Source organism: Peromyscus maniculatus, chromosome 3, assembly GCF_049852395.1.
Source record: "Peromyscus maniculatus bairdii isolate BWxNUB_F1_BW_parent chromosome 3, HU_Pman_BW_mat_3.1, whole genome shotgun sequence".
Classification (NCBI taxonomy): domain Eukaryota; kingdom Metazoa; phylum Chordata; class Mammalia; order Rodentia; family Cricetidae; genus Peromyscus; species Peromyscus maniculatus.
The window spans coordinates 155,154,720-155,175,841 of NC_134854.1; the positions used below are offsets into that span (position 1 = coordinate 155,154,720).

General features: G+C 44.1%; 1 protein-coding gene and 2 pseudogenes across 2 annotated transcripts in view; 2 read left to right on the forward strand and 1 right to left on the reverse strand.

Moving 5' to 3' along the window:
- Positions 1-300: 300 nt before the first annotated feature.
- Positions 301-21,122, forward strand: part of Crebl2 (cAMP responsive element binding protein like 2) — a 32,716-nt gene continuing 11,894 nt past the window's right edge. The window contains exons 1-2 of the mRNA XM_006976538.4: positions 301-568; positions 20,124-20,321. Of these exons, the coding sequence (XP_006976600.1) occupies positions 554-568; positions 20,124-20,321 (213 nt within the window). The 5' untranslated portion in view covers positions 301-553. The remainder of the gene's footprint in view (positions 569-20,123; positions 20,322-21,122) is intronic.
- On the forward strand, positions 8,929-20,251 carry LOC102928205 (large ribosomal subunit protein eL21 pseudogene; annotated as a pseudogene). The gene is made up of 2 exons (XR_013050203.1): positions 8,929-11,480; positions 20,124-20,251. The product of XR_013050203.1 is annotated as a large ribosomal subunit protein eL21 pseudogene (transcript).
- On the reverse strand, positions 17,268-17,380 carry LOC121828386 (U6 spliceosomal RNA; annotated as a pseudogene).

The following is a 21,122-nucleotide window of genomic DNA, read 5'->3' on the forward strand; positions in this document are numbered from 1 at the left end:
GCAACGTCCCACCCTACGGCAACCAAAACATTATTAAGACCAAGCGTTGTAGGAAACAGTTTCGTCTTGGTCCAGGTCCGCCTCCCGGGCGCTCCTAAGCCACAGGAAAACATTGTAGCCAGCAGAGGCTACCTGGACCTCGTAGTTCCCTTTCCAGTTAGCCTCTCAGAGACTATGAGAAGCAAAACTACAACTCCCAGAATCCCGCCGTGCTATGGCGGCCGAAGAGGCCAATTGGCCAGCAGAGCCCCGCCCCCCTCGGGTTGGGCGGCCAGCCAGCACCTCTGTAAACACGCCGGGGGCCTGTCATGGGGCGGGTGAAGGAGGCGGTGGCCGAGTGGGGCGGCGCCTGGGGCAGCCTCCAGGGTCCGCTCTGCCATTCCTGAACTGGTCCGGGTCCCCGTGACCGTGGCTTCAGGGAAGCGAACTGTTAGGCGAAGGAGGAGGCACTCAGAGCCATATCCCCTTCTTCCCCGGGGCGGGGGCCGGGCCTGGCCGGCTGCGGCGGGGGAGGGCCGGGAGGGCGCCAGGCCGAGGCGGCCTGTCTGCGGAGATGGATGACAGCAAGGTAAGTCCTGGGCTGGCCGCCGCCGCCGCCGCCGCCTGCTTGTCGCCGCACGTAGTCCCGCCGCCCAGCCTCAGTTCAGAAGTCCACGAGCACTCACGAAACACCTGCCATAGATACCAGTGTGCCTCGGGCCCTTGGCACCCCGCCAGGACATTGGGGCGCACCGGGCTGCAGTTTTCTAGCAAAGGCCTTCTCCTCCCTTGCAGAATTTTCACTCCCGGGGTCACCGTGCTTGCTAGGGGTTCCAAGGAGTGCAAGCCCTGACCTGCAGCTCCAAATAAGTGAAGAAACTACCGTGCTTTCTTCTTTTTGCTCTTGTCTTGCCCCCTCCCAGCGTTTTCCAGTTGGGAGAGATTAATTAGTGCATCCTGAACTCGACATAATCACCCTTGGTGGTTTTCCCTCCTTCCCTCAGCCTCGCTCACTCAATGCCCCATTCATATAATCAGTTCACTCCCCCCTCCCCAGCCCGAGCAATTTTCCTGTGGTTGGAACGCTGCTTAGCTCCTGTTGCTATCTGGCCAGAGCCTGTAATCTAACCTCTAGAAATCATAAGAAAAACAGTATTTCCTTTCCCGTTTTAATCCAGTTTAGTGCCCCATCTCTAGCTATGTTTTAATCTCTAGCGCACTGTCTATGACTATAAAATAGCGCTCATTATGGGATAACTAATAGATTTGTGGTTCTATCTTCTCATATTACTCGTGCTTCACATTTCATGAAGATAGGAGTGGCCAGAGAGTTCCTTATTAATGTTTTTTTTTTTTTTTTTTTTTTTGTTTTTTGTTTTTTGTTTTTCAAGACAAGGTTTCTCTGTGTAGCTTTGCGCCTTTCCTGGAGCTCACTTTGTAGCCCAGGCTGGCCTCGAACTCCCTTATTAATGTTTTATGATGTCTGGGAGTTGGGCCTTTTAAGGATTCAAACTTACCAATTTGTCTCTTTTTGTGGAGGCAGGTCTTATGTAGTCCAGGCTAGCCTCAAACTCTCAATAGCAGAGGATGATCTTCAGCTGATCCTCCTGCCTCTTCCACTTGCCAAGGGCTGGGATGTCCAATGGGAACCTCATGCCTGGCATACATTTTGTCAATATTTAAAGCTTTCTTCCCTATGCTTTTCGAAGTCTAATTCTTCATAGTCTGTTATATTCCTTGGGAAAGCTTTTCCTCTAGGACCCTTTAGATATATAAAACAACAAAAATCTGTTGCTCTTAAATTTTTTTGTTCCGCCTATCCTCAGACAGGTGGGGGGATCCAGTTTATCTTGGCTGATTGTTTTATTCTTTATTAACGCTTCCCTTTTATGTGGGAGGCTATGAAAAGAGAGATAGAAAGGAGAGCCCAGCACTGTAATCTGCCTCCTGGACACACCTAGGAGAACCAATGGCTTATGTAATTACAAACCCCTCCTCTTACAGGAAGTGGTATTTTCAAAATAGAAAGGGAGAGTTCTGAAAGTTTTCCAGAAAATATTTTTCCAGTCTTTGCTACCTTGATCTTTCACTGTTGATTCTGAAATGAAGGCTGTAAACTATATCCATTTTCTTTCCCAGAAAATAATCTCGAGGATGCTGAAAGAATGTAGTATTCACCCTTCCCAGATGGAGACTTTCACGGGAAGTAATTTCCAGTTGTATTTTTTCCCCAGACCTTTGAAGTATTTAACAGCCTTCCTAAGGTCTTCAATAATTTCAAACAAAAGAACATATGATTTTTTAATTACTTTATTTACCAAAAAAAAAACCCAAAACAAAACAAAAAAAAAAAACCACATACAGTTTTTTGTTTGTTTTCGAGGGGAGTGTTTGTTTTTAGAAAAAGAGTCTTTTGTAGCCCAGGTAGCCCAGGTTGGCCTCCCAGTTTTCTGTGAATCGAAGGACAGCCTTGAACTTCTAATCCTCCTCCCTCTGTCTCTCAAGTGCTAGGACTGTAGACTTGTGCTACCATACCTGGGTGTATGTGGTGCTGGGGATTGAACCTACGGCTATGTGCATGCTAGGCAAGCGCTCCACCCACTAAGTTACATCCCCAGCTCCACAGAGGTTCTTTTTGGAATGAGCACATGATAATGGGGTTAGGGGCAATTTTATTTAAATATAAAATTTTATTTAGTAGTATAACTTAAAAATGCTACATAATAGTGATTGTTTGAAACAGTGACACTGAGATTGCCTGATGTACTCAGGCTTCATTAACTAATGTGCCCCGGGTGTGTTCACCAGCCAGCGCAGACATACTGTTGCAGTAGGGAAAAAAGTAGATCATAAGCTAGAATCTAGCTCCTAGATTGAACACCTAGGAAGGAGGGCATGGGAAAGTACTGAACAATAGAATCAAATTCCTGGAGTCCTCTTAGGTTTGTTAGGAAGGAAAAGCTAGCTAGATTGCTGAAGCTCTCTGATCTTCTACCTAGTCTTAAATGAGGCCACTCCCTTCCTTGGAGGTTTGCTCAGACTGGGTTCGAGAAGTTACACCTAAGAGAGGTTAGTACTGACTCTCACACAGTCAGTACTCCGCAAATACAACCTTATCATATTACCAAGCAGAGACATCTGTGGGCTCTTACATCCTTGTTTTAGTCATTGCTAAATGACATTTGTAGCCATGTTTATACTTACCTATACCCCAGACAGGACAAGAGCATCATGATGGGGCATAAGATGAACTTGAGCTCTGCCCTTGCATTGTGTGACAAAGGTCACTTTCTAAGGCTTCCTGTGCATTTCACTAGGAAGAAAGAAAATAGAGATACCCTATTTTAAATCATAGAAGGTTCTTGTGTTTATTTTCAACTTTTATGTTTATTGAGATATTCTAAATCAGATGTGTTCTTGCCTTCCTCTGAGGAGGATTGCCCACTCCAACAGTATAGGGCAGCTTTGTTGAAGGAGTAGGTCAGCTGCTGGCCACAGTGTTCATATGGGCCACTGTTTCCTTCCTTCTCTCCACCCTGTGCTACACAGTACTGTGAGGATGTGAGGTTTCTCACTCTCTGCTAACCTTTTGTACCCATCAAGGGTCTCTGTCCTTGATAGTAATTCTAAATAGGTGGTGGTAAGGAGATTTAACTTCAAAACAAAACCCTGACATTCAAATCCTGACATTCTCCTCATGGCCCCTCAGCTATCCTCTGCCACATTTGAGCCTTCCTCCTAGAAGTGTCATGTAGTAAGCCAGCAATCTGCTCCTGTTCCTAGCCTCCTCCAGCAACACTTTCCACAGCACCAAGATAGAAGAGCCAGCACATCTGAATACGTCTGGCAATAGATGTCTGTGCACCTGCTTTTCTATCCATGAACTTATACAGGAAATTTGTCCATGAACTTGGGTACCTCCACAGTTGAGTTAGAAACCAGATCTAGGCATGGTGGCACATCCCTGAAACTCCAGCACTTTGGAGGTAGAGGCAGGAATATCAGGAGTTCAGGGCCATCCTCAGCTATATTTGGAGGTCAGAGCTAGCCAGGGACACACAAGACCCTCCTCACTCCTCCTTGCCTCCCTCAAAAAATCAAACAAAACAGAAACTAGGTGAAATCTTATTTAAGATGTTTTACTCTTTAAGGGCTTCAGGAAAGCTTGCTTGTTTGTTCATTAATTTATCAAGTACTTGTCTACCTACAGTGTACCTGTGGTAGGCAGTAGAGATGGAAATTAGTAAGCACTTGTAGCTATTTTAAAGGAGCTTTCATTGCTGTGGGTGAGGCAGACAATTAGAAAGGTGACTACAGCCAGGAGATGAAAAATGAGGGTGATGATCAGGCATGGTGCTGCACACCCTTACCTCACAACCCAGGCAGACCAAGCGTTCAAGATTTCTGGCAGTCCAGGCATGGTAGCACAAGCCTGCAATCTCAGGCAAAGGTAGGAGGATTTACATGCAAAGTTCCAGGCCAGTCATGGCTATGTAATGAGACCCTGTCTCAAGTAAAGAAGTTGAAGGTTATTGTCAGTTTGAGGCTGGCCTGGGAACACATAAAACCCTGACTCAAAAAAAAAAAAAAAAAAAGAAAAGGAAAGAAAAAAATACACACCCACACTCAGCAAGAGCAGTTTCAGCAGAGTAATGATAGGGCAGACAACAAACCATGTCCACCGTGGAAGAACTAGATAGCAGAGAAGCATACACGGTAAGTGTGGACCATTGAGCCCAGCCAGGCATTGCTAAGGTCCACACAGTGTTAACTGTACAGTACTACTTAGCTCCAGGGTCAAACAGAATAGCTCTGTGTGGCCCCAGCATAGACCTGAGGTGGAAAGGGGATGTGAGAGTTAATGCTGAGTTTAGAGATGCCTATGTTTTCTTCTTTCTCCTGATAGGAGAAGCTGGCAGAAAGGTTAGCAACAGGAAGACGTGGTTACACTCTCTTGCTTTCTGAAACTCTTGTTTTAAAAAAAAGTCCTAAGCCACACAGTGAGGGAAGTCCCTCAGAGGCCCAGAGAGAGCCACTCTCCTGCCATTTCTTGAAGGTGGAGAAGGGCAGTGGCTGGGACACAGCTGTCTCTAACCAGCAGGTAGTACAGCTGTGCTGTGCTTTTCCAAGGGAAAGGTGAAGTGAGGACCTTTCTCTCTTGGTTGAGGTTGTGGTACCACTTCTCTTAACAATGGGATCTTTATTGAGTTGCCTTAAGGAGCATTATAGTTAGAGATGTGATTCTAGCACTTGGGAAGCTGAGGAAGAAGAAATGTTGTGAGTTCAAGGATATTCTGGGCAACACAATGAATTTAGGTCAGCCTGGGCAATCTCAAAAAACAACCAACTAAAAACCACTAGAGCATTTGAATGTAAATAAATGCATAAAAGATGGCAAAATAGAGTTTTATAGTATATGGTCAAAGTGTTTATTGAGCATAAGAATGAATTTCTGCCTCTTCCTGTAAGCCACCTGAGGTGACCTGTGAAATTGTTCCTTGTACTCTTGACTCAGAAAAGCATGCAAACCAAGAGACTCACATCTAGAGCTGGAGAGAGAACTCCAGTGGTTAAGAGCACTGGCTACTCATCTAGAGCACCTGGGTTCAATTTCTGACACCCAAAGGGTGACTTACAACCACCTGTAACTCCAGTTCCAGGGTATCCAGTGCCTCTCCTGACCTCCAAGGGCACGAGGTACTCATGTGGTACACAGACTTACATGTAGGCAAGCATCCATACTCATAAAAAATAATTCAAACAAAAAATTTTAAAGGTTCAAGTCTTCACGTTTACTTTAAGATCACCTGTGAGACTGCCCAGGCATCAAAGATGTGCATCTCTGAAAAGCCACCAAGTGCCTGAAAGACGTCACTTTAAAGAAGCAGTGTGTGCGCTGAAAAGCCACCAGGTGCCTGAAAGACGTCACTTTAAAGAAGCAGTGTGTGCGTTTGGTGGTGTAATAGTAGAGCTGGTGGTTGTGCCCAGGCTGAACACGAAGACTGGACACAGGGTCAGTGACCCCAAAAGAGTGCTGAACTTTTTACTGCACATGGTTAAAAGAACAGAGAGCAACGCTGAACTCGAGGGTTTAGATGTAGATTCTCTAGTCACTGAACACAAAGCACCCAAGATGTGTCCTTAACCCACGAATGAGCTCCCCTGCCCCGCCACACTGAGATGATCCTCACTGAAAATGAACAAGTTGTTCCAAAGCCAGAGGAGGAGGCTGCAAAGAAAACATATTCCAGAAGAAACCAAGACAAAAAACTTGCAGCACAGGAACAAATTCAGCATAAAAATATGCAAATAAAAGGTTTTTTTTTTTTTTTAAATAAAGGATTGGGTTTCCCCTTTTTATCTGAAAAAGACGAGGATGGAAGTGTTCGTGGAAGGGCTGTGGTGTCATGGGCTAGCACGGAGGACTCCCCACTCAAGCCCGAGTGGACAAATAGTGCTTTCTCATGCACACCCTGGTTTAACCAAGAAAAAAAAATCCTCTTTCTTCCAAAAGACTGGAGGTTAAAAAAAACTCTTAAGAGTCTTTGGAATAGGATTAGGGTTTCTTGTTTTGAGACGCCCCAGAAAGGCCTACAAAACACAACTACAATTACATCCTGGCTTCTGCAGAAGTTAGAGCTGTTCCCTGAAGTCTGAGCTATCTGTAGTATCCTCAGACCTTGCAGACTACTTTCTTTCTGTTGGCGTGTTTATTTACCTATTTACTTATGTATTTACTTATTGGTTTACTTTGTTTTGTTTTGTTTTTTTCAAGACATGGTTCCTCTGTGTAACAGCCCTGGCTGTCCTAGAACTCCATTTGTAGACCGAGCTGGCCTGGAACTCTCAGAGATCCACCTGCCTCTGGCCCCGGAGTGCTGGGATTAAAGGCGTGTGCCACCACACATGGCAATTCTTGGCTTTTTAAGTCTCCTAATTAGAACAGGTTGGGTTCTCCTGGCCATAACATTTGTTCTCATAAGTTTCTGTGTCTATACATCCCATCATGGGGATGAGGACTTGTGCATGCTAAATAGATGCTCTGTTAAGCAGTATTCTTAGTCCAAGTGCCTTTTTTCCCCCTTCCCTGTGTAGCTGAGGGTGACCTTAAACTCCTGCTCCTCCTGCCTCCACCTGAGTGCTGGGATGAGAGCACACATGTGCACTGTACCAGCTTCCATGCGCCGTCCTGATTCTTCACTCCTACTCTTCATTTTCCTTTAAACGTGTCTGCCTCAGTGTAGAAGGGGTGTGCACATGCCACTGTACTCTAACAGATGTCAAAGGAAAACCTGAGGGAAGTTCTATCCTTCCTGCATGTGGGATCCAAGGATTGAACTCAGGCCCCTGACCGGCCAAACCACGTTGTCTGCCCCTATGTTGTTGCTGTTGTTTTAATCACAGCTTCATTGAAAGATAATTCACGTATCATAATTCACTTCACATACAAATTCCTTTTTAGTATGTTCACAGTGTTACATGGCAGTTGCTACTAATTCTGTTATATTTCATCTTATGAACAAACTAACGCATCCATACAGTGCAGTGCTATTCAGTAATGAAGAGAAACATATGAAGCTATGGAAGGTTCCATGGAGTTGTTTAAGACTCCAGGAGCCTTAAATGTGAATTACTAAACAAGAGAAGTCAATTTGAAAAGGCTGCATGCTGGTACTTCTGTGTAACAGTGTGGAAAAGGCAGCAGAACTGTGGAGAGAAGAGATCAGTGGTCCCGGAGCTTCAGAGAGAGGAGTAGGTGGGGCACAGAGGACATTAAGGGGAGGAGTGTGTGACACTGCGTTGTCAGGTGGTGTGCTTTTGTCAGAGCAGACATGCACAGAAGCATGAACTCAAGTATGGACTCCAGTTGCTGACAGCAGGTCAGCATTAGCTCATTGGTGTTAACCAATGTCCTGTCCTATCCCATGAGGCTATGAATGCCGTTACCACCCTTTTAATTGGGTTGTCTTTTCGTTATTGACTTTGGAGAGTTCTTTAGTGTGCTGGGTACAAGTCCTTTACCTTAGATATGACATAGAATGTTTTCTACTCTACTGTGCATTGTCTTCTTACCTTGATAATGTCTTTAAAGCACCAACTTTTTAACTTTGATGAAGTTCAGCGAGTAACAACGGTTTGGGCTGCTTTATGTTTGCAGTATCACAGCTAAAAAAGTATTGCCCAGTGAAAAGTCACAAAGAGTTTGATGATTTTAGTTATGATTATTATGCCTTTGTTTGTAGTTAAATTTTATTACATTGCTTGTTTGGGGGTGTGTCTGTATCTGTATGCGTGCATACAAACATTAACTGGAAGGGCCAGCAAGATGGGTTAGAAGCACAACACAATTCTTTCTCATGTGGCTACCCAGCTGTCCTAGAATTCTATTAGTAATGACTGTTCTTTCTCTATTTTGTTGTCAGCTGGGTATGGTGGTGCATGTGTTTAGTCCCAGCACTCAGGAGGCAGAAGTAGGTGGATCTTTGAGTTTGAGGCTAGCCTGGTCTCCATATCAAGTTCCAGACCAGCAAGCATCACATAATGAGAATCTTTGTCTCAAAACAACAATTAATAATGATAATAAATTATTTTGGTATTTTGGGGGTTAGGGAGCTAGAGATTAAACCCAGGGCCTTTTACTTTCAAAACATGTGAGTGTGCTAAACTGGTGAACTACACCCACCTGTACTTTCTGAAAATTAGTTGACCATGAATGTGAGTATTTGTTCTAGATTCCTAATTGTTTTTCATTGATATAGTTGACTAAGACCAATTTCCAGAATCCTCCTGGTGGAAAGAAAGAAGCAGCTCCTACAGGTTGTCTTCTCACCTTCACATACATGCTATGGCACGTGCACATCCACACATAAATAAATAGATAAATAAATGTGAATAAAAAGAAACACTTTCCTTTTGGGCACAGCTGCCATCTTCCAGGAACTGGCCAAAATGACAAACACAAAGGGATAGAGGACGGGCACTCACTATATGTTCACTAGACCTTTTAGGAAATGTGGAATTGTTCCCTTGGCCATGTACATGTGAATCTACAAGAAGGGTAATATTATAGACATCAAGGGAATGGGCACTGTTCAAAGGGGAAGGCCCCATGAGTGTAAACAAGGCAAAACAAGAAGAGTCTACGACGTTACCCAGCATGCCATGGGCATCACTGTAAACAAGCAAGCTAAGATGTAAACAAGCAAGATTTTTGCCAAGAGAATTAATGTGCAGATTGAGCACATCAAGCATTTTTAAGAGCTGAGGTAGCTTCCTGAAGTGGGTGAAGGAAAACGACCAGAAGAAAAAGAAAGCCAAAGAGAAGGGCACCTGGGTTCAGCTGAAGTGTCAGCCTGCTCCACTCAGAGAAGCACACTTTGTGAGGACTAACGGGAAGGAGCCTGAGCTGCTGGAGCCCATCCCATATGAATTCATGGCCTAATATACAAAAAGATATGAAGGACCTGGACTGTATAAAAAAATGAAAAAGAAACAGGCTGCAGCTTTAGCACCCTGCAGAGAGCAGTGGGTATGGCAGTAATAGAGTTGGTTGCACATCAAATTGCTTGTTTGCCTATTTTTTAGATTTATTTATTTTATGTGTTTGGGTGTTTGCCTGCATGTGTGTCTGTACACCATGTGCATGCAGTGCCTGAGGAGACCAGAAGAGGAGGTTGTATCCCCTGGAAGTAGAGTGGCTCACATGTTATGAGCCGCCATGTAGGTTTTAGGAATCAAACCTGGGTCCTCTGCAGGAGCCACAGTGCTCACAACCACTGTGCTCTATCTTCAGCCCCAGAATTGCTTTCTTATTTTCATTTTCAGATTTTCCTTGATAGTGAATAGACTAGAAACACAATGGTTCTTTGTATGTAGATCTTGTGTCCCACAACCTTGCTGTACTCATTTATTTGCTCCGGTAGTTTTTGTGTGGATTCTTTTGGATTTTCAACATACAAGATCATGTTATCTAAAGACAGACAATTTGGCTTTTTCATTCTCTATCTGAATTGCCTTCTGTTTCTTTTTCTTTCCTGTTGACTAAGAGTGGTGAGAGAAGACACGATCCTTGTCTCGCTTCTGATCTTTGGCAGAAAGCATTCAGTCTTTCCTCAACAACTATGATGCTGTGGGTGTTTTGTAGATGATCTTTATCAGACTGAGAAAGTTCTCCCTGTGTTTGCTCTATAGTTTTATCATGTAAAGGCTTCAGACTTAAAAAAAAGTTTTCTTGAGTTGCTCACCAGTTCTGAGAGGAGTGTGAGGAGGCGGCAGCTGCTGGAGGATGCTGTTCTTTGGCCTAATTGCAATCAATTAGGGATTTCTTCTGAGACTTGAGTTAGACGTGGGAGTTCAGATAAGTGAGGCTGTATGGCTGCGGTGAACACTTCAAAAGAAGATAATGGATTTATCAGGAATGAAGAAGAAGAGCTTTCAAGGAGTCAAAGGAAATAAAAAGCCCAGCACTAGGGCTCTTACCAAATCCAAGGACTGCTCCCATGACGCCCCTAAAGCTGGAGGGGCTAAAGGCATCAAGCAAGAAGGACTGGCAGGGATAAGACTGAAGAGGCACAGCGCTTCAGGTGCAAACAACAGCACCAGGTCCCTGTGCAGCTCAGCGTCCAGCTGCAGCTTGGGCCTGAGCAGGGATTCAGGAAGCTCCAGGATGACCCACAGCCACTCTGTCTGGCTCCTTAGTGCCTGCATGAGACGGGCACTCCTGCCCTGAGTCCAAATCAGCTGAAAGAGGACAAGGCAGAGCCCTTCCTAAACCCACCAGAGTGTACACTGGGAGACTCAAGAGGAATATGACCAAGGTTCACACCATGAAGATGTATTCCACCTGTGGGAAAATCAAAATGATTGGTGTACCTATAGAAAGGATGCATCCAGGGCCTGAGAGATGGCTCAGCAGTTAAGAGCACTGGCTGCTCTTCCAGAGGACCCAGGTTCAATTCCCAGCATCCACATGGCAGCTCACAACTATCTGTAACTTCTATTCTAGAGGATCTGACACCTTCACACCAATGCACATAAAATAAATTTTTAAAAAAGGCTGCATCTTCATCTTTCCAAAGGCTACACATATGTAGAATTTGAGAATCCAGGTGAAGCTGAAGAGATGTGGAAACACACAGGTGGAGGACAGACTAATGGCCAGGGGATCACTGCTGCTGCTGTTTGCCTCCTTGGTCTCTGCCACCCCCGTGGCTATTCAGCCCTACAGGAGAAGGCTACCACTGCCTTCCATGCAGTGCAGATGACACCTTGGATGAAGAGGAGATGCTGCTCCTGTAGGCTTAGGTGCCCTTTGTGCCAGGTCTTGCTTTCCCAGTCACCAGCATCACAGGAGCTGGTGTTTAAGCAGGGCTGCTGAAGCTCCCGTCACTTAGGGTCTGCTCAGCTCAGTTTCATCACTTCTCTAACCACAGAATTGGGGAGGAAGGATCCCTCGACTGAGAAAGCTTCTAAGGCAGCAGTTGAGACATCTGTCTGCAGAGGTACTTTGTGTGTATGCTCTTATTGTATAGTCTTTACTATAAAAAGTTGTGTAACTTTTCATCACTTTGGATAAGGCTGTATTTGTACTTTATATAAAGGAAGTGAATAAGTATAATTAGAATGAAAATTGAATCTTGAAAAAAACTTGACTATCTATGTAGGAATTTGGGGGGGGTTGTCGTTTATTTGACATTGTCTCATGTAGCCTAGGATACTATTGACATTGGACTGACTGACACTCTCTTTCTCTCTCTCTACCTCCCTCCCTCCCTGTTGATATAGTGTTTTGTAAAATATCTCCAGATGTTAAACTTGTCTTTATTCCTAGGATAAGTCCCTCTTGGTCAAGGAGTAGAGTCCTCTTTATGTTACTGAATTCAGTCTTATGGGCTTTGTTTGTTTTCTGTTTTGTTGTTTGTGACTTAGTTATTAGTGTTTGTATCAGTGTGCATGTGTATGTGTATGCAGCTGCACATGTTAATATCCTCTTCTATCACTCTCCATCTATTCCTTTGAGACAGGGTCTCTCTCTGACTCAGGGTTAGGGTTCTCTCTGAACCTGAGATTTGTATTTTTTCAGCCAGGTTAGAAGCTGGCAAGCACCAGTGATTTTCCTCTTTCTGCTTTCCTTAGAACAGGGGTTTATTGGCCTATACTAAATGCCTTGCTTGATACATGGGTGCCAGGATCTGAACTTTGATACTAATGATTATGCAGCAAGCACCCCTTAACCTGTGAGTTATCTTCCTGGCTCCCCCTCACTTTTTTGTGAGATTGAGTCTCATGTAGCCCAGGCTGACCTAATACTCAATATGTAGATAAGGATGATATTGAATTTCTAATCCTCCTGCCTATACCTCCCACATGCTGGGGTTACAGGCATGTGTTAGAATGTTCAGTTTTTGTGGTGCTGGGAGTTGAACCCAGGCTTTATGCTAGATAAGTACTCCATCAGCTGAACTACATTCTCAGCCCCTTGCCCCTGTTTAGAGACAGTCTTACTGTATAACCCAGCTTGGCCTTGAACATGTGATCTTCCTGCCTCAGCTTCCTGCATCCTAGGATTACCACCCCTGGCTCCTTCTAGGAATTGGGAAATGTTCTTTCCTCTTAGATTACTTGAGAGAGTTTGTGAAGGGTTAGTGTTAATTCTTTGGTTTTGTGTTTTGAGACAGGGTCTCGTGTAGCCCACAACAGCCTTCAAACTCTACCTCCTAAGTGCTTATAGACATGGGCCACTATGCCCAGCCTAAATGTTCATTATTTAAATGTTGGTATAATTTACCAGCAGTCACCTAAACCTGGCTTTCCTCTGGATTTTTTAGAACTAATTCAGACTGCTTGTTAGAGGTCCACCACACACTCTGTCTTGAGCCTGCTTTGCTGCCTTGCGAAGGGCTCCCCTGTGTGTATTTATTACCGTCTGTCTTCCCTTGGGCTCTGATTTTCTGCTCTTTCTCTAGCTTCTAAAGATGGAAAGTTGGGTTATTGATTTTAAAACTTTCTTTTTAATGTTGATGGGGAATGTCCTCTGAGCAGCACTTTAGTTACATCCCATAAGATTTGGTATTCTGTTTCTCATTTTCATTCAGAGACAGAAATATAGTCTGTTTTCTCAAAATAGTTTTCTAATTTCCCAGTCTTCTCTGATTATTGAGAAATATTTTTATCACACTAAACATTTATTACTGTGTACTCAGAATTATGATATTGTTCCAGGTATTTAGTTTCTAAGTCATGACATTTTTATTTTAGCTTGACTTAAAAGAGAAAAAAAATTGTTTTGTTTTGTTTCCTGAGACAGGGTTTCTCTGTGTAGCCCTAACCCTGACTGTCCTGGAACTCACTCTGTAGACCAGACTGACCTTGAACTCAAGACATCCGCCTGCCTCTGCCTCCCTAGTTCTGGGTTAAAGGCGTGCACCACCACACTCAGCTAAAAGAGAAGATGTTATAAGCAGATAGTTCACAGATTCAAGTCTGTAAGTCCCAGCACTCAGGAAGCAAAGGCAAGAGGATCACTTCAGATGTGAGGCTAGTCTGGTCTATATAGTCATCCTAACTAGCTAGAAAGAGAAAGAAACAAAGTCAGTACTTTTTAAAATATTATTTTTGAAATTTTGTGCATGTGTGAGGGTGTGCAATGTGTGTACAGGTGCCCACAGAAGCCAGAGACTTGGGATCTCCTTGGAGCTGTAGTTACTGGTAGCTGTGAGATGCCTGAAGTGGGTACTAGGAACCATACTCAAGTTCTGTGCAAAAGCTGTGCATGCTTTTAACCATGGAAACCACCCCCCATTGATACTTAAGTGGCTTATGAAATGCATAGAGTTCAGGTGTTAAAGCAACTGATGTTCTAACATATTTATATAAAGCTTTGGTTCTACAAACTGCTGTGATATCTTACAGTATTTGAGGTTATTTACAACAATCCTCTGATATTAACAACTCTCTAGAATGCTGGTGTACTTAAATACCAGACTGTGGCTGCTACAGAAAGCAGACACTGTGGCCCCTTGCAGAAGCAGTGAAGCTAGAGAAGTAGTGGTTATATACCATTAAATCCAATTGTATTGATAACATAAAGTACAGAACCTCCCAGTTAATTTACTGTGCCTTTCAGCTTTAAGAAAGGAATACCTGGGGTTGGAGCAATGGCTCTGCAGTTAAGTGCATTGGCTGCCCTTCCAGAGGACTCAGGTTTGATTCTCAGCACTCACAACTGCTTCTAACTCCAATTCCAAAGTGACCCAACACCTTCTTCTAGTCTTCACAGGCATCAGGTACAAAAGTGCTGCACAGATATACATGCAAGCAAAATACCCATAATACAAAGAATAAATGGAATACAGTAACTGCATATTTTACTATGAAAGCTAAATAGATAATTATGATTTGTGCTAGGTTTAACTCAGAACTCTGTTGCATACTCTGTTCTCTTGCTGGCAGAGATGGCTGTTTTCAACAGCAGCCATCCATGAGTTCACTAGAGCAGCAGTATGCGAAGGAGTGATACAGCACTGTATGATTGCTGACTCACCTGTACTGTTACATAACAGAGAATGCCTTTTTTTAAAAGAATTATTATTGTGGCTGGGTGGTGGTGGTGGTGGTGGTGGTGGTGGTGGTGGTGGTGGTGGTGGTGCATGCCTTTAATCCCAGCACCCAGGAGGCAGAGGCAGGCTGGTCTCTGTGAGTTTGCGGCCAGCCTGGGCTACAGAGTGAGTTCCAGAAAAGGTGCAAACCCACACAGAGAAACCCTGTCTCAAAAACAACAACAACAACAACAAAAAACAAACAAAAAAGAATTATTATTGTGGTATATATGAGAAAAGAGAGATCAAGAGCGCACACGTGACATGGCATGCATATGGAGGTCAGAAATCAACTTTTTAGGAGTTGATTTTCTCTTTCTGTCCCACCATGGGATCCAGGAATTGAACTCAGGTCATCAAGTTTATGCAAAGAGCACCTTTATTTTCTGCCATCTCATTCATTCTTATGGGGATAAAGTCTCACTATGAAGGAGGCGCAGGCTGCCTTCAAATTCCTGAGTTTCTTGCTTAGTTACCTAAGTGCTGAGATTATAGACATATGTTCTGTTCCTCCTCTCCGTGTGTGTGTGTGTGTGTGTGTGTGTCTGTCTGTCTGTCTGTCTGTCTGTCTGTCTGTCTACCTGTCTGTGTCTGCATCTGTCTGTGTCTATCTTTAGAAACAGGGTCACATTCTGTAGCTGAGGTTGATCATGAACTCAGAGCAGCCCTCCTGCCTCAGCCTCCTGAATACAGCATGTTCTACCATGCCTGGCATTATATATATTGCATGTACATGTTGGGCAAGTTCTGTACCTCTGTGCTTTGTCAAACCTGGCCCTTTATATTGCTTTCTGAAAACTGTAGCAATCACAAATTCAATGCAGGATTGTTTCAAAATATTGTTTTTAACTTGTATAGTTTATAAAATATAAACATCATATAAGATTACATAATGCTGAGGTCACTGAGGCCATTCTGCAACTACTAATATTTGGCCCTGGAAAGCTTTCTGGTTATACTGGAATATAAACATGATGGTACAGACCAGAAAAGCTTTCAAAGAACCAATTTTTGACAAGTTAAAACTTAACCAGAGAAAAGTATGAAAGTAACTAGCTTTAAAATTTTTTTTTTATATTTGTGTTTTGCATGCATGTATGTTATGTATATCAAGTGCATGTAGTACCCGCATCAACCAGAAGAGGGCACTGGATCCCCAGGGACTAGAGTTACAGATAGTTATAAGCCTCCATGTTTGTGTTGGGATTTGAACCCTGATCCTAGAACCACTGAACTATCACTCCAGTCCACTGCCAGCTTCTAATATGGTAGTGGAAATGACACTGTCTTCCCCACAGCTATGAACTAGCCTGTCTCTTTCAAAGCTAGCCTGTAAGATTCTAGAGGCATAGAAGTGGAATTTGATAAAGGTAAAAAATGGCCTATTTGTTTTTGAAGTATGGAGGGTGTTAGTTTTGGTTTTTAGGGCTAAGGCTCTGGGTTGGAGCTCCAGAACCAATAAGTAGATAAATAAATCGGTCTGGGTTTTTTGTTTCTGTTTTGTTTTGGTTGGTTGGTTGGTTTTGAGTCAAGGTCATTGTGTAGCCCTGACTGGCCTGAAGTTCACGGAGGTCTGCCTACCTCCTCCTAGAGTATACTGAGATTAAAGGTGTGTGCCACAACACTGGCCTTAGGTTTTTACATTTTTAACCATTATATTTGGTGGTCTGCTTTTTATAGTGGGCTTGGCATTGTTTGTATGTGATACTATTAGTGGTCTCAGATAAACAAATGAATATTGCCCTTTAGTTTTATTGCCTTGCAGGTTTTACATTTATTGTAGTGATTAACTGCTGGTGTTTCATTTTATACCTTCTCTTTTAGAACTGCCTTAAAAGCACTCAGTATAGTGAGGGTATAAATGTACATTCTTGAGCGTGATTGTATGGGTGGAGATGAGGATTGAACCCAGGGCTTTATACAAGGTTGGACTCTACCTCTGAGCCTCCACTGTGACTGAGCTCCAATTCCACTCTTTGTGTGAGGGTGGTTTTCAGGGGAAAGGGGGCATCCTTCAGTCTCGTCAGATAAAGAGATGAGCAGTCAAATTGTGGAGAATTCAAGAGCTCTGCGTTGTGAGGCCTGTAAAAACTGCGTCCAAACAGGACTTCCCCAAGAAAGGCGCAGAGTGGCATTGCTGGAGTGTGATTGGCTTCAGAACCAAACTGTGAGGAAGTTTAAATGTCTTTGTCTCCTAATAATTGTGCCTAAGCAGTAAGTAAATGCAGATCCGGAGTGTGCGTCTGGGAGCAGGTTGAAACCTGAGACAGTCTGGGACAATGATTACTGGCTTCTAAAGGCAGGAGGGAGCATTTCCTGAAAATTTTAGGGTTGGTCTGGAGAGGTGACTCAGCAGTTAAGAGCACTGGCTGCTCTCCCAGAGGTTCTGAGTTCAATTCCCAGCACCCACATGGTGGCTCACAACCATCTATAGTGGGATCTTATGCCCTCTGCTGACATAAAGTTGTACATGCAGATAGAACACTCATTCTTTTCTTTCTTTCTTTTTCTTTCTTTCTTTCTCTTTCTTTCTTTCTTTCTTTCTTTCTTTCTTTCTTTCTTTCTTTCTTTCTTTCTTCCTTTCTTCCTTTCTTCCTTTCTTCCTTTCTTCCTTTCTTCCTTTCTTCCTTTCTTCCTTTCTTCCTTCCTTCCTTCCTTCCTTCCTTCCTTCCTTCCTTTCTTTCTTTCTTTTTTAATATGGAATTCTTCACGAATTTGCGTGTCATCCTTGCACAGGGGCCGTGCTAATCTTCTCCGTATCGTTCCTTTTTTTTTTAAAGTATATGTGCTGCCAAAGTGAGCACTCATATTCTTAAAATAAAGCTTTAAAAAAAAATTCAGGGTCTTCCTGATTCTCCCTATGGGTTCAATAAATTTAAAGAGGGAACTTATAGCTAAGTCACTTAGGATACATATTAACTTATATCTATATGCGATTTAATGTAGGCATTATATATTTTATCTAATTTAAAAATCTTAACAATAAAAAGTGAGTAAGTACGTGTGTGCAGGTCGTCCAGTAGCAGCCTCCAGTGGGTTATCCCTGCAAATGGGTTCTGCAGTCTAGGGCCCCAGGCCTTGCCGCCGTGACCACCACAGAGAGATCCACAGTGTACAGGCTCTGAAGCCTGGCAGCCAGCCCTTCCAGTAGCTTGCCCCTGGTTACCCATGACCAGTATCTGCGACACCTGGGCTCCTCATCCAGCAGCAGCTCCTGCTGAAGTACTTAGTACTCTGGAGACACCATGCCCATCCACTGGAATCTCACCAAGGCCGACCTGGACCACTAGTAGACCAGCTTTTTCGGGAAGCCCATTGTAGCTAGAGTTTTCCTGCCTTGCCCACAGTCAGGACAAATCTCTGTCACCCGCCAGTCCCACAGCCGCTCAGACCCAACCAAGCAAACACAGAGACTTATATTGCTTACAAACTGTATGGCCGTGGCAGGCTTCTTGTTAACTATTCTTATATCTTAAAGTAACGCATTTCTACAAATCTATACCTTGCCACGTGGCTCGTGGCTCGTGGCTTACCAGCATCTTCACATGCTGCTTGTCCTGGCAGTGGCTGGCAGCGTCTCCTTCTGCCTTCCTGTTCTTTTTTTTCTCCTCTGTTAGTCCCGCCTATACTTCCTGCCTAGCCACGACCAATCAGGTTTTATTTATTGACCAATCAGAGCAACTTGACATACAGACCATCCCCCCAGTACAGCCAAGTGCAGACCATCTCAGACACCTGCACTCAGGCCCATGGTCCTAATCATCCTCTATGCAAACCTGCTGGGTAACGCCACAAGGAACCCAAGAAGGGCTCCCACAGGACATACATTAACATCCCACAGCAGCCCATCTCCCATTCATGGCCACAGTATTGGAGTTTCCTGAGCACTCAGCAGAATCCTCCCTCCACCCCCACCCCACCCCCACACTCCCCACCCCCGAGCCTCCAGAATCGGGATCACCTGCGGCCTGGCTCCTTAAACCATGAAAAAGCAGCCAGTTTTCTGGTCAGGCCAACAGCAGGGCCCCATCCTGACCTGGCAGAACCACCAGCCAACCCAGAGCTTCGGTGGTGCTGGGCCAGAGCCCCACTCACCCACCCCACCTGTAAACTAGGCAGGAGCTGGGGAGATCCCCTTCTCTCACAGAACTGAACCTTCCTGACCCCAGAGCTGGGCCTTGCACCAAACAAACAACAAACTCTCAGCAGCCATCCTAAAAAAAAAAAAAAAAATCTTGAAATATACATGAGATAAAACCTATTCGTCGTCAGACCCAGCAAAGAAGTTCTTGTTTGTTCACTTTCTTACATTAAAATCATGGTAAACTGGGGCTGGAGAAATGGCTCCATGGTTAAAACACTTGTTCCTACAGATGACCCGGGTTTGAATCCTAGTGCCCATATGGCAGCACACAACTGTCTAACTCCAGCCCCAAGGGATCCAGTACCCTTTTCTGACCTCAGCAGACACCAGGCATACATGTGCTATACAAACTATGCAGGCAAAACACCCATACACAGAAAACTTTAAAAGACATGTGATAAACTTAATTTTTTTATTTTTTAAATTAAAAGTTTTATTTCATTATGTGTATAAGTGTTTTACCTGCATGTATGTCTGTGTACCACATGCATACTTGGTAATAGAGGAGGCCAGAAAAGGATGTCGGATCCCCTGGAACTGGAGTTACAGATGGTTGTGAGCCACCATGTGCATGCTGGGAATTGAACCTGAGTCCTCCGCAAGAGCAGCCAATGCTCTTAACCTCTGAGCCATCTCTCCAGCCCCAGATTTTGAAGTTTTTACTTATTTAGTTTTCTCAAGGCAATAAACATGACTGAGATGACTCACTGGTTAAGAGCAGGTTCTGCTCTCCTGGCACAGGAAGTGAGTCCAGAGCCCAGCATTTGTGTCAGAGTGCACAGGACTCCTTCTGCAGGACCCGACACCCTCTTCTGGTCTCTACAGGTAACCGCTCTCACAGGCACCATCCGACCACACACAATTTTTTTTTTTTTTTTTTTTTTTTTTTGGTTTTTCGAGACAGGGTTTCTCTGTGTAGCTTTGCGCCTTTCCTGGGACTCACTTGGTAGTCCAGGCTGGCCTCGAACTCACAGAGATCCGCCCGCCTCTGCCTCCCGAGTGCTGGGATTAAAGGCGTGCGCCACCACCGCCCGGCCACGACCACACACAATTTAAAAGCATTAAAAAATTCTAAAATATCCATCTTCATATGGCTCATAGGATTGATTGTTAAACTATTTAAACTTGATTATTATTGATGAACCTTACCTCACATTCCTGATATCAAAAGTATGAAAAAAGCAGGGCCCCAGAAAGGCTGTGAGACAGGATCATGCTTCCTTGGTTCTGTAGGCTTCACTTCCTTATTGTTTGTAAACATTCTCTTGCTAGTAGGCAACCATAGTTGCTTTTTTTTTTAAAAAAAAGATTTATTTATTTATTATGTATACGGCATGTACATAGTTGCTTTTTTATAAAGAAAACTAAGAGGAAAAGCTGATGTCTCCTCTCTCTTGCTGAAGGTGGTTGGAGGCAAGGTGAAAAAGCCTGGTAAACGAGGGCGGAAGCCAGCCAAGATTGACTTGAAAGCAAAACTTGAGCGGAGCCGACAGAGTGCAAGAGAATGCCGGGCCAGGAAAAAGCTGCGGTACCAGTACTTGGAGGAGTTGGTGTCCAGTCGGGAAAGAGCCATATGTGCACTTCGAGAGGAACTGGAAATGGTAAAGTCTTTCAGCAGCAAGACCAACACCCCTCCCAACTCGGCTGTCCGTGGGGCACCCAGTGAAACAGCAGTTATACCAGTCTTCACCTGTCCAACTGGCAAACGCCAGAAAGAATGCCAGTCTTTTATGCCACATTGTAGGAAAATGGGTATTTTTTTAGTAGAGTGCTGGAGGGAACATTAAGGTATTGTTTATGATAGAAAAACATTTGGGACTGGAGTGATGGCTCTGTAGTCAAGAGCACTGGCTGCTCTTCCAAAGGTCCTGGGTACAATTCCCAGCAACCATACGGTGGCTCACAACCATCTTTGATGGGATCCAATGCGCTCTCCTGGTGTGTAGGCATATATGCAGACAAAGTACTCATAAATTACATAAACTTTTAAAAAAGAGCTGTAGCTCTCCCCAAATTGAAAAAAAAAAAAAAAGGTAAAAAAGCAAGGATCCCATTTTTAAAAAGAGAAAAGGAAAAAACAATGTACAAAGGGCTGATAGGATGGCTCAGCAGGTAAAGGTGCTTGCCACCAAGATTAATGACCTTCATTCAACCCCCACTAACCCGCCCGGTGGCTGGAGAGAACCAGTGCCTGCAAGTTTCCTCTGACTTCCACATGCAGCTCATGGCACTGTAGTAAGTGGGATGAGAGTTAAAAATGATGAGGATGCAGCTTAGTTGGTAGAGTGCTTATCTAGCATGCAGGAGGCTGTGCACTGGGTGCCAGCACTGCATGAAATGGGTGTGGTGACACAAGCCGTAGTCCTCACTCAGGGGATGGAGGAGGCAGGAAGATCAGAAGT